Below are 19,447 nucleotides of genomic sequence, written 5' to 3' on the forward strand. Positions count from 1 at the left end.
AATGGTGTCCATATTTATTTTCATTTAACTGTAAAAACGCGGTCAAAATCGATATTTTTGTCGTATAATATTAAAAGCTCACAGCACAATAAACTACCTTAACATAAAACTTAAAACTGTAAATGAAATAATATGCCACTATCCCATCTCTATGTTAAATGAACCATATAATTTGAGTAAAAACCGTTATGGCATATAATTTAAACAGCTGACATCATAATGAACAAGTTTCAAGATTATGCCACCACATCGTCATGGTATACTACCTATATTACGCTGCCGCACTGTCTGCATTATCTAAAACGTAAAAGAACAGCGTTCCAAACTCCCCGCGTATATTTTATCTGACAAAGGGCAATACTTTTTTAATAAAGATTTGTCAGGACTGAATGTGTTCTGTTAAATTGTTCCTTTTAAAATTGTTACACGATGATGACTGCTGTACCCATATTTTGGCTATTTTATTTATTATGTCTGTTTAGTTCACGCATCATTGTAAATATAACAGAATTTGCCGAGACTGTCATCAAACTGAGAGGGTAAGCGCTATAAATCCAGGTTTAATCCACCCTTTTCTACATTTAAAAATGCCTGTACCAAGTCAGGAATATGACAGTTCTTGTCCATTCGTTTTTGATGTGTTTTGTCATTTGATTTTGCCATGTGATTATGGACTTTCCGATTGGATTTTCCTCTGTGTTCAGTATTTTTGTGATTTACTTTTTATAAGAGCACTACCTGTGTTATTTTCCAGATATTTTTTTCCCAAGGGCATACCTCCTGTATAATTAGTTTGTCGGCACTCTCTCTCAAGACCTTACTGAAATTACCCTTTGCTTTAAATTTAATGCAATATTCAATATAAATTACAATTTCAAAGACATTAATCCTGTAAAAATAATGATTAGCCCTGATTTTCAAACGTACCTAAGATATTGCTGATATTCAATTTTGATATGAATTTTATAAAGATTGGGGAAGAAATGTACACACAAGGGTGCTTATAGGACCGGACGTATTTCTATGTCTACCACAAAGCGTTACTGAGGACAAAAAGACGTGTTGTATGTAGCATATATGCGTGACAGATTTAAATGAAAATACTTAAATCATGAAAAACATCTGATTTTATGATTGTTTAAAGAGAGCTTTCATGAATCAAACTCCGAAAAACAGAATGAATATTTCATAATGTCAAAAATATTTTTCTCAGCTCCACATAACCACAAAAAACGACCACCATCACTGCCGGCTCTACACGACGACCATACTAGGCGCAAAGTATTTGTGCATTTTTAATATGTTTCAAAATAAATCAAAGTGTAAGAAGCAGCTTATATATAATATATCCATTTCAAAATATTTCCGAAGTATTTCAGACCATAAAGATGTAATTTATACTGAAATAGGTTTCCATACATATACTTTATATCATTTCCAAAATTGCACAGGTAGTTCAATTATGAGCGCATTAAGAGATACTCAGTACTATTTTAAAGAGTAAATATGCCTCTTTAGCAAGTGTCCTGAATTCATCATACTGCATATTGCAACTTCCTCGACATATATGTTATCCTCGTCCTATAGTTGATTAACAGGTTTGGCCCGACCTACTCCCACATTCTCCAATAATGTGATTGAGATTGTTTGGATATGAATTTATATACGCTAGTAATATCTCGAATAATTATAGATTATCGTTGATCATCTCAACGAGATTGCTTTTCTCGCTTGAGCCGGGACGGCAAAAGCGAGAAACGCAATCGAGTTGAGTTGACCAATGATAATATGTTTATCGCTATTTTACCTATGACGACGTTGTCAATTTCGCGTCAATTTCATTAGCAACGCGACGTGCCTCCTTAGTTTTTAGCGATAATTATCAGCTTGATATGAACAATTATCACAAAAAAACATCAAAGGAAAAATGTACAAAATAGCGATAATACACAATACACATGACGATTGATGTTATATGTTCCCACCACGTACTTAATTAAATGCCTGGTGTTTTGATGACTTTTTACGCTTCTGTGTCTTTCTCATTGTGTTGGCCTTATTTAATGTTTATTGAAACAATTAATGTCTGAGCATCAAAATGGATAAATAAAAGCGACACACTGATTATATATCTACATATACCTAGTTATTAGTGGTGTCGTTTACATCTTGAAAATGTAACAAATCTAAATAAACAAGAAAAAGAATATAATAATTGATTGAGACCTACTTCAAACAAACATACTTATTTTGTTTTCTAATTACTTTGTATCCACATGACACACACAATGTTTTGCAACTCTTTTGTTCTGATAAGTTTGTTGTGTTTTTATCGCGAGAACACTGTCTACCTTCAGTCCCATTAATGATGAGTACCTGATTTTTCGTGCAGTAGTTCGGAGATTTTCGCAAGTACGTCAAATGCTTCTTTTTAATCGTTACTTTTTCAGTGGTTTTATATTTTCTTTGGTGTAACTGACCATCAATAAACTGTACATATTTTGCCTTTTTGTAGCGGTTTTTAAGAAAAGTTCCGATATGGCGAAATGTGGAAACTTGTTTCCAACATATCTTGAAGGTACAACCTTTGCCTTGACAGGTACACTTTATTTTGGCTGTCTTTTCAACTGCCTGCAAAAGACAAAAAAAGAAAATCAATATCTTCGTGTTCAGTTATATCATTGAAAAGATGATCAACGATAAGAACAGATGTTACATCAACATTGGTTAACTCGAAATTAAGCCGAACGTGCACGCATATATGATTTGTTTATACATCACTGTTATTTAAAACGAAGCTTGTTTAAAACTTTAAAGTACAATTCAATTTGTAATAACGACTAAACTCATGTTAAGCAACATTTCACCCACCTTATGCCCAACTTCAAAATTATGTAGTTGCATAGCTCCATTTTCCTCCTCTCCAGAAGCGAATTCCTTTAGGAACTCGAAAGTAAATTTGCCTCCAAATTTGATCTTGTTACTGCAGCCGTCCCAATAAAAGGTTTCAGTGTTGTACATTGGCTCTACAGAATTACAAATAACATTCCATTGATTTGTATAAAACATGTAGCCGATCATCGAAATAACTATTTATATATTTCTTGTTATATTAGAATGGAAGGTCATACCAAAACATTCTGACAGGATCATATCAAAACTAGACGAGTTCTGTTATTCCATCTACATGTAAGTTATCTGTTTGTTTTGATATTATAAATTATTATTATTCTAATTGTAGCTAAAAAATTATACATTGAACGAGAGATAACTCAATATTGAAATACATAGATGATGTAAAAAACTTTTTATGACGTGCAAAACATTGTGTATGATGATATCGATTGTAGTGCTTACCTAGTTTATGTTGTATTTTCTCACATGTGCAGAACATTTCTTGTCCAGAGCTGCACAGTTTTGAAATAGCGTGAATTATTCCAGTTGCAGTGATCGATTGGACAAAAGCAGCCTCTCTGGTGGCTAAAATTGAAATACTAGAAGATGATAATTTAAAAACAAGATTGGCTTTCAAAAAAGCTTTGAAGTGTTTCGCTTTATATTTAAGTAAGATGTGGTTCATGTAGTTGCTTAAGTATGGGGAAGGTGTTATTCATCTCATTAGTACATATACTCACAAGTCTGGTATCATAAGACCGTCTAAGATGGGACATATCATGGTATACCGTAGAGTGTCCATGAACACTTCCTACAAAAACTCAAATTTGTTTTAACATAATTTGACGGAACACTAGGAATGAAAAAAGAAAGCATTCTTTTGCTTTTAAAATTCTTTGGTGGTTTCATTTGAGTTATACCTTTTGATTTTGAAAATTTACGATTTGTCAGTCCACAGTTATGGCATTTTGATGGCCAGATCAATAAAAAGTAATATTCAACATGTCATGCACAAGATTTAATAGAACAACAAAAGATATGGGTATCCATCCATTACACAAAATCAGTTCATGCACAACGATAAAAAATAATAAAAAAAAAAAATAAAAAGCAAAGGAAAAACGCTTTTATTACTGTCCTTCATTTCAAAGTCACAGTGAAGCCTCAATACGGAGCAAAAAACTCTAACCTCCATGCACGTTTGAGACGGCTTGAGCGGTATAGTATGTTTGGATCAATTTACTACAAACTTTACCCTGTTGATAGTATTGATGAATCAAGAATCGCTTTGTATTTGAAAATATGTATTTTTTAGTGTAGGTGAAAATGCATATATAGTCAGATAAGCAATCAGAATCAAATTGAGAATGAAAATTGGGAATGTGTCGAAAAACGAATGGATCTTCAACACAGCGAGAAAATCCCGCACCCGGCTGGTCCCTGAACAAAAATGTGTACTAGTTCAGTGAAAATGGACACCACACTAAACTCAAAAACATATAAATGAACAAAAATTAAAAAAACAAACATACAAGATTAACAAAGGTCAGAGGCTCTTCACTTTAGGACAGGCGCAAAAATGCGGCGGGGTTAAACATGTTTTGTGAGATCTCAACCCTCCACCTATACCTCTAGCTAATGTAGAATAAACAAACACAGCAATACGCACAATCCCTCCCGTTAGGGGTTTAGTATCATACCATCATAAAATATATTTACTTATTAATCTTTTGTTAATCAATATGAGTTTGACACAACATTGCATTGTATAGCAAGGTAAATCAGTAAAGGCAAAATTATTCATTGATCAGGTATCACAGCGGATCTTAAATACCTATGTTGATTTTTTTCTAAATTTAATATTTTCTTCTGTCCGCGACATGTTCCCAATTTTATATATCATTCTAGCCACAAGAATCTTTCCTAAATCCTAAGGCAACCAATGAGAATCGATTTCTTCTGTTACGTATTAATTTCACTAATGGCGTGAATATCGTGATGCGTAGCAATGAAAAAAAAAGAGTTTCATTTTATTGCAAGCCAATGTAATCTTGCTCTTAACGATATTTCGTTTTCGAATTGCACCAGCAATATATGAGCGAGAAGCATTATAAAGCATTGTTTTTTTCCTTTTCGATATGACTATTGTTAGATAACATTTATAACTTTGTTAATCAATTTGTCTTTGTTGCTTTTCTCCTTTTTAAAATTGTGGACTCTTATTCACACGTAAATCTAAAACGTCAAACTTTTGATAAGGAATATTCAATTTGAAAAGATCTTTTTGATATCTCGAAAAACACTATAGAAATTTCTCTGTCATGTATGTCGCAAATCTCACTTTTCTGTAGCATATTTTTGTCTAATCTTCAGAACATCAAAATATATTCTGCTTAAATTGTAAGCATAAAGGAAAGCACTTACTTATAACAGTATGGGTTTTACAGAAGTATAAAAGAAAACAAATGGCTGAAGTAGCAAGTCTAGCAAAACAAAACTTACCGAATTCTTGACTAATTGATGCTTTGTTTTCGGGGCAATTCCATCTTTCCCATTGAAATTGATACTGACATTCTTCTTGTGCTGTTGCAATTCCACTTCGTAAACCCCGAAAAATGTGTTTCTTTGAAAGAACCTGTAAAATAATGCCTGAATTTGGATTCACGTGTTACTTTAAAATATATCATAAATTGATAATGATTAATAAGAACTATTTTACTTTTCTTATGAATGTGAAGAAGTTCTTATGGATTTCTTATTAAACTGCAATATAATTGGTAAAGATTGAATATACATTTGGAATGAAAAAAAACCCAGCTTAATTTGAAAAAAAAACCATTTGAATTCATATTCAAAGGTACTCTTGAAAAATAAAAATCTTGTTTTAAAGTGAAACCACTATTTTTAAAAAGTATCTGCATACAGACAGTTTTCATATCAAACCAGAGGAATTATGAGCAAATGTCACAAAATGATACTCGCCCTTTGCAAAGGCCATGTTTTGGTACGGGAAACAAAAAAATAAATTGAGATAAATCAGACCCTCTACAGGGCGCAGCTTACCCTTCCGGAGCACCTGAGAACACCCCTAGTTTTTGGTGGGGTTCGTGTTGTTTCTATGTTGTGTCATGTGTACTATTGTTTTTCTGTTTGTCTTTTTCATTTTTAGCCATGGCGTTGTCAGTTTGTTTTAGATTTATGAGTTTGACTGTCCCTTTGGTATCTTTCGTCCCTCTTTTAATACAACCGCAGAGGTCGAACCATGAACAGTTGGGGCAAGTATGGACACAACATTCAAGCTTGATACAGTGATTGAATAGTTGACACAGAATATGTTTTTTGACACAGAATGAATGTGGTCTAAGAACTTAAAAATTTTAAGTTGGACATTTACCTATTATGGTCCAATATCCAAAAGCTAAATACATGGTTAAATTCAGCATATCTAAGAACCCCAAGAATTTAATTTTTGTTGAAATCAAACAAAGTTTAATTTGGACCCCGATTTTGACCAACTTAAAAACTGGGCTCATAATAAAAAAGTACATATTTAGATTCAGCATATCAAAGGACCCCTAGAATTAAATTTTTGCTTAAGTCAAACTAAGTTTAATTTTGCACCCTTTGGACTTTAATGTGGACCAGTTTGATAACGGGGCCCAAATATCAAAAATGTAAATACATGGTTAGATTCAGCATATCAAAGAACCCAATACATTCAAATTTTAGTGAAATCAAACAAAGTTTAAGTTTGGACCCCGATTTGGACCAACTTGAAAACTGGGCCCATAATCAAAAATCTAAGTACATGTTTAGATTCAGCAAATCAAAGAACCCCAAGAATTCAATTTTTGTTAAAATCAAACAAGGTTTAATGTTGGACCCTTTGGACCTTATTGTAGACTAAATTGAATACGGGACCAAAAATTAAGAATCTAAATACACGGTTACATTCGGTATATCAAAGAACCCCAATAGTTCAATTTTTGATGAAATCAAACAAAGTTTAATTTTGGACCCTTTTGAACCCTAATTCGTTGTGACCAAATCTCCAAAGTCAATCCAAACCTTCCTTTTGTGGTCATAAAACTTGTGTTAAATTTTCATAGATTTCTATTGTGCAAAAACCAAGAAAAATGCTTATTTGGGACCTGTTTTTGGCCCCTGTTTCCTAAACTGTTAGGACTTAAACTCCCAAAATCAATCCCAACCTTCCTTTTGTGGTCATAGACCTATGTTAAAATTTCTTGATTTCTGTTTACTTATTCTAAAGTAATTGTGCGAAAACCACGAAAAATGCTTATTTGGGTCCTTTTTGGCCCCTAATTCCTAAACTGTTTGGACCAAAACACCCAAAACACCCAAAATCAATCCCAACCTTCCGTTTATGGTCATAAACCTTGTGTTTAAATTTCATAGATTTCTATTAATTTTTACTAAAGTAATTGTGCGAAAACCAAGAAAAATGCTTATTTGGGCCCTTTTTGGCCCCTAAATCCTAAACTATTGGGACCAAAACACCCAAAATCAATCCCAACCTTTCGTTTATGGTCATAAACCTTGTGTTTAAATTTTATAGATTTCTATTAAATTTTACTAAAGTTAGAGTGCGAAAACCAAATGTCTTCGGACGACGACGCCAACGTGATACCAATATACGAGTAAAAAAATTTCAATTTTTGCGGTCGTATAAAAACAAATCCGGGTTACAAACTAAAACTGAGGGAAACGCATCAAATATAAGACCAGAACCACGACACAACAGACACACAGCATTAAAAAATGTAACACACACAGACACGAACTATGATATAACAATAGTCTTTTCCTGACTTGGTACAGGACATTTTAAGAAAAAAATGGTGGATTAAACATGATTTTGTGGCATGCCAAACCTCCCGTTTTGATGGCAATGTTAATATAACATTAAAATGACAACATTACGTGACAGGACTACAATACAAATAAATGGGAGAACATATAGGACAGAGAAACACACGAATAATAGCTAACAAAAGGTACCAGGTTTAAAATTTAATACGCCAGACGTGCGTTTCGTCCACACAAGACTAACCAGTGACGCTCAGATGAAAAAAGTTCGAAAGCCAAAACAAGTACGAAGTTGAAAAGCACTGAAAACCAAAAGTTCCAAAAATGTTTGCACAATACGGCTAGGGTTTTCTGCCTGGGATAAGAACATCCTTATTTTTTAGAATAATTCATACTTTTGCAAACAGGGAATTTGATAAAATGACTATATGATAGATTAGATATACATGATAAAGCCGAAGTGGTGACTAACTACAGAATAAAAACATATTACATTACATAAAACAACCTAAACCAACATATAACAAGAATGTGTCCAAAGTACACGGATGCCCCACTCGCACTATCCTTTTCCATGTTCCATGGACCGTGAAATTGGGTAATTATCTAATTTGGCATTAAAATTAGAAAGATCATATCATAAGCAACAACTGTACTAAGTTTCAAGTTGATTGGACTTCAGCTTCATTAAAAAGTACCTTGACCAAAAACTTTAACCTGAAACTCCCACTTTCATTTTCTATGTTCTGTGGACCGTGAAATTGGGGTCAAAAGTCTAATTTGGCTTAAAAATTAGAAAGATCATCTCATAAGCAACAAGTGTACTAAGTTTCAAGTTGATTGGACTTCAGCTTCATCAAAAACTATCTTGACCAAAAACTTTAACCTGGACGGACGAACGGAACCACAGACGGACGGACGGACGAACGGAGCCACAGACCAGAAAACATAATGCCCCTTTACTATCGTAGGTGGGGCATAAAAATACACAGCCGAGTTAGTCAAAGCCACCAACGCAAAAAGTACGAAGTGACGTCACATTTGAAATTCTAAAAAGATTTCCCAATAATAAGATAGAATTAGGATAGAATTCAAGATTAGATTTATTAATAACAATGAAAATTACAATACTAGTTAATATCAAATTGTGGAAGTAATTAGATAATTAATTGTATTATCTAGCTATGTCGGTGTTTCTTCTGAATCAAACTGTAAACCAAATATATCGTATAAATTTCGTTGATCCAAACCAAAATCTAATAAATGAACCGGATGATTAATTATCTTTGCCATAACACACGAATACAACAGAAAAAAAAAGATTTACAACTGCAAACGTTAAGACATTTGACAAAATCCGATGAGAATAACAGATATAACATCAAAACTAAATACATGAATTTGGGATAGAAAAGTACCGTTACACGTCTTATGTAGATATGACTTGCGTCTGGCGTCCTAAATTATAATTCTGGTACCTTTGATAACTATTTTTACCACTGGGTCGATGCCACTGCTGTTGGACAATTCGTCCCCGAGGGTATCACCAGCCCAGTAGTCAACACTTCGTTGTTGACATGAATATCAATTATGTGGTCATTTTTATAAATTTCCTGTTTACAAAACTTTGAAATTTTCGAAAAACTAAGGATTTTCTTACCCCAGGCATAGATTACCTTAGCCGTATTTGGCACAACTTTTTGGAATTTTGAATCCTCAATGCTCTTCAACTTTGTACTTGTTTGGCTTTCTAAATATTTTGAAATAAGCGTCACTGATGAGTCTTATGCACACAAAACGCGGGTCTGGCGTACTAGATTATAGTCCTGGTACCTTTGATAACTATTTACACCACTGGGTCGATGTCACTGCTGGTGGACGTTTAGTCACCGAGGGTATCACCAGCACAGTAGTCAAAACTTCGGTGTTGACATGAATATCAATTATGTGGTCATTTTTATTAATTTCCTGTTTACAAAACTTTGAAATTTTCGAAAAACTATGGATTTTCTTACCCCAGGCATAGATTACCTAAGCCGTATTTGGCACAACGTTTTGGAATTTTGGATCCTCAATGCTCTTGAACTTTTTACTTGCTTGGCTTTATAAATATTTTGATATGAGCGTCACGGATGAGTCTTATATAGACGAAACGAGCGTCTGGCGTACTAAATTATAATCCTGATACCTTTGATAACTACTTACACCACTGGGTCAATGCCACTGCTGGTGGACGTTTCGTCCCCGAGGGTATTACCAGCACAGTAGTCAACACTTCGGTGTTGACATGAATATCAATTATGTGGTCATTTTTATTAATTTCCTGTTTACAAAACTTTGAAATTTTCGAAAAACTAAGGACTTTCTTACCCAACTCATAGATAACCTTAGCCGTATTTGGCACAACCTTTTGGAATTTTGGTTCCTCAATGCTCTCCAACTTTGTACTTGTTTGGCTTTAAAAGTATTTTGATTTGAGCGTGACTAATGAGTCTGATGTAGACGAAACGCGCGTCTTGCGTACTAAATTATAACCCTGATACCTTTAACTTATTATAGCAATGCAAATTCACACTCAGCAAAACAGTCACAATCGGGAATAAGTCACGTTCGGTAATTAAAAGATCAGACGACGTAATGACAAACCACAATCTAACACGTGGTAAAAATGTCCTTAGTTAGTTTGGACAAAGACACATCGTATGGATCAACTAATTCGTAATGGTGTCTGTAAAATTTACGGAGTGTCACTTTCAATCTGTCCTTCTCATAACTTTGTTAGAGCAGTTTCTGCGTTAGAAGCACATTTTAGTATATGTAGTCCGTATAGTGTGAACATGCACAAGAATAACGTATCAATTGAGATATGTAAACACCATACGAAGGGGCAGAGGGTATGTAACTGCTGAGAAATGGGAAATTGATAATTGGGAAGTTGAAATCGTCCCGTTTATCATAGATTTTCGTGTGAAGTCGTCCATCTGTGTCAATATTGAGGAAAATATCAAGGTATGAAGCAGTCCTTCTAGTGTCAGTAGTATCCTTAATTTCATATTCACTGGGATATATGTAAGTATTGTCTGGGTTATTCAATGATTGGACATCATCAATATATCGGAAAGTAAAATTAAAGAATTCCGCAAAGTGCTTTTTCTTTCTGTTTTTTAGAAGGTTCTGAATGAATTCTGCTTCATACGAGTACAAAAACAAATCGGCCAGTAGGGGTGCACAATTAGTACCCATTGGAATACCTCCAAACTCAACAAATATATTGTCGATCAAAAAGTCCAGCATTTTGATATCATCTTCACTATATTTTCTTGTTGATTCAGTGTGGTTCTTCACAAAATATGAATTATTGTAACCCAAAGCAAGAAATTTGGATCTACGATTCCAATTTTTATAGAAAAAGCTCTGTTTAATGAGATGGTGAGAAGCCCATCTTTCAAATGAGCATGGGGGATAGTAGTGTAAAGCGTAGAAAAATCAAGTCTTTATGTTGCTGCAAAATTGCAAAGATTGTGATCGAAGATTAAGCAGTAGATTTTTCGAATTTTTGAGAATCCACATCTGGTAGAATATATCTCATCAATATTATTGAAGCCCATCTTTAACTGTAGAAAGAATAGTAGTCAGTACTTTAGAAAGATGTTTAGTCGAACATTTTGTGTAGTTTTGGTATCCAGTTTAATGATGGTAAATTGTCTTCGCTTTCTTTGATGTTGATACAAAAAGAAAGAAGGACAGACTTGTGATTTTGTAAAATTTCGTCCTTGGTAAATGATGTTAAGGAATTTGTAGAATTACCAGTAGTTCTATTTATTCCAAGCTCTATTGTGAGACATTACAAAAATCATTACATATGAAAACAATATTATTGGAGGCATTATCTGCTGGAACCACGACATATTTGTCATGCAAAGAGGATAAAGCATCCACAACAATTCTTGAAAGGATTAGTAACTCTTGTGCTCATATAGTCCGGCCGATTGGTGCAGATATAAAGCAGAATTGCTCACTTGATGAGGAAAGCATGAAACTTTGCATAGTAGTTCTTGGCTATATGCCCTTTGATTTCAGCTATAGACCCACTCTGAAAAATCCAATATGGCTGCCATTTTCAAGATGGCAGAAAAACGGTATAAATATCAAGATTGTCCCTAAGGTATCCTATATAATTTCGGAATTTAAAGTAATGATTCTTTGAAAATGGACTTCATGTTCTTGAATTTGTTTTTTAATTAATTTTAAAATATAAAAAAAATAATTTGGTTATTTCTATAGCAAATACATTTGCAAATATGGCTGCATATATATACAAAAACAAATAGTGAAATTCAAAATGTTGATCAATATGTTACATGTTATTGTAATTGTTCTTTAAAAGCTTTCAGTTTTAATGATTGGAATGAAATAGGTTGAAACCAGTCGATTGAACGTTTATATAGGTCGGTTAAATGTGAAGGAATAGTAGGTAACTCATCTGAACTTTGAGTCAGTGCAGAGGGCACCTTGTCTCGGGTCTTTTCAATGCCACGTCTTATGTCACTTATCGCGTTTTCATCTGCCGTACCCACTACATCGTCCAATTATTCTATGTAATCAATAGGTGTACCTTTCTTCAGGCGGATTAGACGATTGCCATCATTCAAAATGGTTACGGGGCAACTATTTCCCTTTCCAATTACGTGCGAAACCAATTTGCACCTATTCAGCAAGTATGGTCCTTAAATGCACTCCTGGTCAGCATTTTTATCAGTTTAATAGTAACAGTTGTTTCTAAGTTTGGCGGGACTATGATGGTTTGTTTAATGCAAACTTGCTGAGTTGAAACCTCGTTTCCTCTTTTAATAAATGCCGCATCTATCACTTTATTATTGATGGCAAGTGTGGGAGTACTCAGGTTTATCACTGCGCTAAGTGTGTCCAAAATATCTAGCCTAAGTACAACATCGTCTGTTAATGGCTCTTTGCACACATCCAATTGTATGTTTACTCTATTAATTTCTCAGTTATCATTGCAGCAGTGTCCACAATCATGCTCACATTCTGGTCATGTATAGTACCTCGTACTACTAAGCTCTTTAAAATGGTTCGTCTGATGACAATATCGGACGAGGCCGTGGGCCTCTGTTCGATTTTGTGATGAGGTGATGTTTCATTGCCAATAGACTTTGGAATCATGCGTTGACATGCGACCCGACCCTTTTCTGTGTAAAGAGTCCATTGTTGGGTTGCACTTTGATTTGCTCCATATCCTGGTGAAGGTGACCGTTGTCTGAAATAACCAGGATTTCTGTAGTTTGTCGATGGAGATGCTAACCGTTGTCTTTATGTACTATATGATCTCTAGCTTAGTGAGGTGTTGAATCAAAAAGTAAAATGGAAGGTCTGTCACGAAAAATTCAAATTAAATCCATTTACTAATTGTAGGAGGAGTTACAGATGGAATATGTAATAATCATAATATGAAAGTGCAAAGTCCATGGTTTTGTATGGACAATCTAAATAATCACAACTTACATCTATTCAGAAACCTTTAAACTGTATTCGACAAAGACATACAAATACTCCATTAAAAATTCCAGACATTTCACAAATCTGTTTATGAGTTCTTCTTGGATCTTTTAACTAAGATGTAAATGCAGAAATCCTGTATCCTTCTCAAGTTTATTTCAATATTTCACAGTGAGTATAAGATGAAATCAATTAGAAAAATCACATTGTTTAAAAGAAATAACACAGCCTAGAAATATTCTGAGGATGCTATCAATAAAGTTTCCAAAAACCCTAAGAATAACTAATGATAAATGTTTTCCCAAAACGTCAGAATAGTAAAATTAACATGAACTTTAAACGACTGACACACATCTAAATTGATTTAGTAAACATTCACACCTATCCATTAAAATGTAAAGTATCCCTTAAATGGCTTGAATGATTTGGTCCTGGTTTAATTATAAACCAAAACTTTATGACCAAATCAATTCATAATCAAATGTTTTGGAGTTACAGACTCAAAATTAAAAAAAAAGAAAAAAAAGAGCTCTGCATGACTGCATCTGTTTGAAACAAACCGTAAATAATCCTTATATGAAACGTAAAATTAACTTTGATATCAGCTAACATTCAGAAGATATTGACAAATTGAATCCTTTCAATTGTCCGAACTGTGGAATAAAATATATTGCCTGTGCATACACACTAAAGTTCTTTGTGCCATGCAAAATATGATGCTCATTCCGTTTCTTTTTGTTTGAATCCAGTAGAAAAGAGTATAACAAATATTTAAAAAACAATAATTCAGTTTTCATCTGATTAAAGTCAAATTTTATTACACTTAAATGGGTTTTTATCTGATGACTTTACTTTAATTAATACTTGCCTGTAGTCGTGTGAGAAAGTATGCATTGTGGGTATTATTAGATGCCATAGATTGACCTGTAAACGGGTCGTATAACCTGGAAATATAAAGCTGTTTGTCGGGATACATTGGCAAAGTGATGAAACAATTTTCGGATAATGTATTTACATAGATAAATAACATCGTATAATATAAGCAAAATCAAGATGTTAAATTTGATGTACTAGTATGCCTTTTTGTGGTTCTTTGTCACATTTGTTGTTTTTATAGTGATTAAGATGATAAAACAAAGTTGACTGCTGTACCTCTATTTTTGACATTTTTACCTATTGTGTCTTTTTGTTTTGTTCACGCATCGTTGACAATATAATTGAATTTGATGCATCTGTCATACAAGTGAGAGGTTTAGCTAGCTATAAAACCAGGTTGAATCCATCATTTTCTACATAAGAAAATGTCTATACCAATTCAGGAACATGACAGTTGTTACCCATTCGGTTGATGTGTTTGAACTTTTGATTTTGCCATTCGTTTGGCGACTTTCCTTTTTGAATTTTCCTTGGAGTTCAGTATTTTTGTGATTTTACTTTTTGTTTATTTCAAACGGGAAAAATGATAATATTTCATAGAGAAAGCAACAGTGTTTCATATAAAAATCAAAACATTATAAACCATAGGAAGTAGAAAAAAACAAGGAAATAGACAAGCAAAAATGTATCACAATGTCATGTGCATATGTATCATCTCACCAAAGATACAAGGCACATTTCATTGAATACAAAACTTTCGGTTATATCTTCTTCGATAAAAAGTAAAAAAAAATAATACCAGGTAATCCAAGAATGGTTAATATTTGTATTTCCTTAATGCTCTGTTGGTGATACCAACTTAGTTTGGATTTAACTTTGTCTGAGACGTTTTTGATACAAGTGTTTCGCATACCAATTTGTGTTACATCAAGTCATAGTTTAATATTTTGATGTGAATAGGAAAAATGGATATGAACTAAGCTTTGATGAAGCCTCTTTCATCGAAATCCAAAAACAAAAAGAAATAAAGAAGCATTTATATAGTGGTATATTTTACTTTGATGTTATGAATCTGAAATATTATGGATAAAAATAAAATAACAAAATTACTGCGAGGAAAATACAAAACTGAAAGTCCCTAATCAAATGGCAAAATCAAAAGATACCAATCAAAAACCATAAATAAACGAAAAACTGACTACACCATGACCAGAGTAAAAACAGCGAAAAGATAAGCAACATCATTGGAAATAATAAACGGAAAGCTTAAAACATGAGCAACTCAACTTCACCGAAAATAGAGGTAAACTTTGGTGCTCCTGAAAGGTCAGCAGTTCGTGATCCCCATTTATGTACGCCATGTTACACCTGTAAAACACATTGATGTAAAATATCTGATAAGAAAGCTCACAAAAATGTTGAAGCAGAAGTGTGAATGATTCTTGTCTGAAACCAAGACATCACCAAATTATTCATTAGCCTTTGATCATGTAAATTATCCAACACTACAACTTGATCTTACATGCAAGTTTGAAAATATGATTTTCCAGAAAAGACTTATACCAGTAGAGATCGCACAGACATTAATATAAAAAAGCATAGAATACAACATTCAATACTTGAGCAAAAACAACAGAACCCCGTTAAAGCAAAACTAAGGGATACTAAGAGGCTCTTGAAAAGTAAGCAGTTTCTGGTCCAAAAGTGTCACCTCGTGTTGCTCCCTCCAAGAGTTTGTAAATGTAACAATCGAGAAAAGAGACTAGTGGTATTGTGAAGTGAAACTTGCTTATGGTTATTCTGTTAAAGTCCTTGACAATTTCAACTGGATGATTCAACGTAACAGTTCCGAATCCTTATTGCAATTCCTTCATTTAACGCATCTAACCGTAATCAGGGAAATGATATTTAACCGTTTCAAAGGGTTTATACACATTTATAGTCAGTATGAATAAAAATGAAAAACGATAAAAACTCAGCATAATGAGATTCTGTTTGGGTTCGTTTCGTTGAATCTTTAGTTTTCTATGTTGTGTTTCGTAGACCTTTTTTGTCGTTTCGTCGTTTTTCGATTTTTGAAAAGGTGTTGTCAGTTTGTCTTCTTTTTGCTAGTATGAGCTTAAAAACTCATTATGTATCTTCCGCCTTTCTTAAAACCCAATAATATGAATTCGATCATCATATGTATCAGTTATATAGGGTAAATTACCATTGCTGATCTGTCAACTTAACAATCCTCAACATCTTTACAAGATTCTGGTATGTCTTTAACTTTGCTGCAATAAAAAAAACTAATAAAATAGAAGAACAAGTACAATCCAAGATGAAATTTTTAACTCAAATATGTCCTGTATATGTAATGGTTAGGAAGATGGTCTCTTTTTTTTTTAAAATAAATTTTAGGGTAAAGGGGCAGATTCAGATTTTAAAAATTATTTTTCACGCAAACGAAAGTAGTTTGAACTGCATTTAAATATTGATGAAGCTTTACTCGCATTTTGGAAAGTTTTGAAAAAAGTACAATAACAAAATCACCGAACTCTGAGAAAAACTCAAAACGGAAAGTCACTCATCAAATGACAAAATCGAAATAGATTATATATATATATATAGAATCAGATTATATACCCAGCAATCTATTTTAAATTAAAATAATCCCTTAATAGTAAAAGAGAGGCAAAAGATATCAAAGGGACATTCATATTCATAGGTCGAAAATAGACTGACAAAAAAAAAGACAATCAGACAAACAAAAGTACACAAAACACAGCATAGAAAAAAAAACTGGGGGTGTTCCCAGTTGCTCCAGAAGGGTAAGCAGATCCTTCTTCACACGTGGCACCCGTGAAGCATCCTTTATGCTTTCAGCCTTTATTAATTGAAATTGTTTAAAACATCTTACAAAACTACTTATTTATATAAAGTGGTCTTTACCATGTATTCAAATTCATGAAAACAACTGTACTTGCTTCATTCAAACTTTGAATAAACTCTTGCCTGACAATTTGTCAATGATATTTCCAATATCATCTTAAACCTCTAAAAGAGGGGCGAAAGTAAAGTGATAAGACCTTGGCTAAAAATATAAAGACAAACCGACAAACAACAGTACACATGACACAACATAGAAAACTAAATAATAAGCAACACGAACCCCACAAAAAACTAGGGTTGATCTCAGGTGCTCCGGAAGGGTAGGCAGATCCTGCTCCACATGTGGCACCCGTCGTGTTGCTTATGTGATGACAAATCCGGTAAATAGTCTAATTCGGTAAGTCACATATATAAAGTTATATAAAGTGGTCTCATATCTTCAATTTCATGGAAACAATTGTACTTGCTTCATTCAAACTTTGAATAAAACCTTGCATGACAGTTTGTCATCGATATTTCTAATATCATCTTAAACCTCTAAAAAAAGTAAACTGATAAGGCCTTGGCTAAAAATATAAAAGACAAACAGACAAATAATAGTACACAGGAAACAACATAGAAAACTTAAGACTGAGCAACACGAACCCAACCAAAAACTGAGGGTGATCTCAGGTGCTCCGGAATGGTAAGAAGATCCTGCTCAACATGTGGTACCCGCCGCATAATGTAAACCAACAACTAATAATTACATTAAAGGTATGTTGCATTATAATACTTTATTCTGATTGGCTAACTGCATATCACATGTTATTCCTTAAGCAATTGCATTGCTCAATAAAACTTTTCATTCAGGATAACACGTGGTCCCACAATAAAGTGCACAGGTGAATTAAAAAAAAATATATAAAATTCGTGTTTTCATGATCATAGCTAAAAAATGTAACTATAAGTATTGAATGCTTCTTTTTGTAACTTTATAGGGTTGTAAAAGCGTTGACCGTGCGTACATTTTTAGAATGAAGCGCTTCCGCGCTTCATACAAAATGTACTTCGGTCAACGCTTTTACACCCCAATAAAGTTACAAAAAGAAGCATTCAATTCTTAAATGAATTTACCTTTTAAACGTAAAGAATGAATTAAACTTGCCATTAAAATCTAATTAAGGTAGTGGAAATTTAGTAAGAAGAAAACAGGTAAAAAGAAAATGGAATGTGATCTGAAAATGTTTTTTGGAAGTTACTAATAATACATTATCCGCATTGCTCACCTTTGATTTTGTAGATTGGTGGTACGTAAATGCTATCAGTTAAAATCTGTAAGTATGCTAATTCTTTCCTTAAAACCAATTCACGCGTTCCTCCATAGTATTCAAACCAAAGCTGTTTGTTCCAATATTTAACATATTGTGCATGTCCATAAAGTTCTTTCAAGAAAGTTCCAATTTCACGGAAGGTAGAAACTTGTTTCCAGCATACTCTCATGGTTGCACAGCTATTATTAATACCAGGGCATACACAATCCACTTTTGCACTCCATAACACTGCCTTATGAATATAAAGGATAAACAAGATGTAGTTAAATTGTCTAAAAAATATAGCCAGCAAATTTAATGATACATGAATATACTAATATCAATTAATTTAACGAGATATTTTTTTTATTATAGAGCTTGAGCCCCTTTATCATTATCTTGGTTTAATGTCATTATGTTAAATTTAGTTTCGTTTACTACTTATTTACAAAATTTAAAAATCTATGTCGAGATTTTTTTTGTTTGTGTTGACGTTTTTTTCAACTACGGAAACACAAAGAATTACATCAAAATAACTATTAACGCTTTCAGTCGTCGATTCAGTTTACGATAGATATAGTTTCACTCACCCGTAGCCCGACTTTATAATTATGCCGTCGCATAGCTGTATTTGCATCGTTTCCAGGGTCCAGCTTGTTTAGTAACCGCTCTGTAAACTTCATCCCGAATTTTAGGTTATCACTGCATCTTCCCCAAACCATCCCTGATTGTTCTCCTATAGAAATATACTTTCTCATAGTCAAAGCTTCATTGTGATAAAATAGAATATGTACTTCTGTTGCTCTTTGTAAAAAAGCTTTATTGTGATAAAATATAAATTAATTCTTTGGTTGCGCTGTGATGGAACCCATACGTAATAAACAGCTGCGCCATGAGCGCATGATACGCCCGACGTCTTGTGTGGAAGTTTTATGCAATAATCATAAATAGTTTCTGAGGAAGTTTTAAGCAATAACCATTTATTGTTTTTGAGACACGGCGGGACATGTGAACCCCCCCCCTCCCCACCCCCACCCTGTTTTTTTTTTACAAATATCACTAAAATAAAATTTTGAATCAAACCAAAAAGTATACAGATCTTTAAATTAGTATAACAAAGAAGTGTGTACAGTTTCAAGCAATAATCATAAATTGTTTTTGAG

At 33.4% G+C, this 19,447-nt stretch overlaps 1 protein-coding gene across 1 annotated transcript; it reads right to left on the minus strand.

Annotated features, from left to right (window-relative positions):
- Positions 1-2: 2 nt before the first annotated feature.
- LOC139489873 (protein Wnt-8b-like) lies at positions 3-19,044 on the minus strand. The gene is made up of 8 exons (XM_071276719.1): positions 18,875-19,044; positions 18,261-18,537; positions 16,328-16,394; positions 14,107-14,186; positions 5,398-5,544; positions 3,358-3,480; positions 2,872-3,026; positions 3-2,631 (listed from the first exon to the last, which is right to left on the minus strand). Exons 1-8 carry the CDS (start codon positions 19,040-19,042, stop codon positions 2,227-2,229), a joined length of 1,422 nt encoding a protein of 473 aa, XP_071132820.1. The 5' UTR covers positions 19,043-19,044; the 3' UTR covers positions 3-2,226.
- Positions 19,045-19,447: the final 403 nt, after the last annotated feature.

The sequence above is a fragment of the Mytilus edulis genome, chromosome 9 (genome assembly GCF_963676685.1).
Source record: "Mytilus edulis chromosome 9, xbMytEdul2.2, whole genome shotgun sequence".
Lineage (NCBI taxonomy): Eukaryota > Metazoa > Mollusca > Bivalvia > Mytilida > Mytilidae > Mytilus > Mytilus edulis.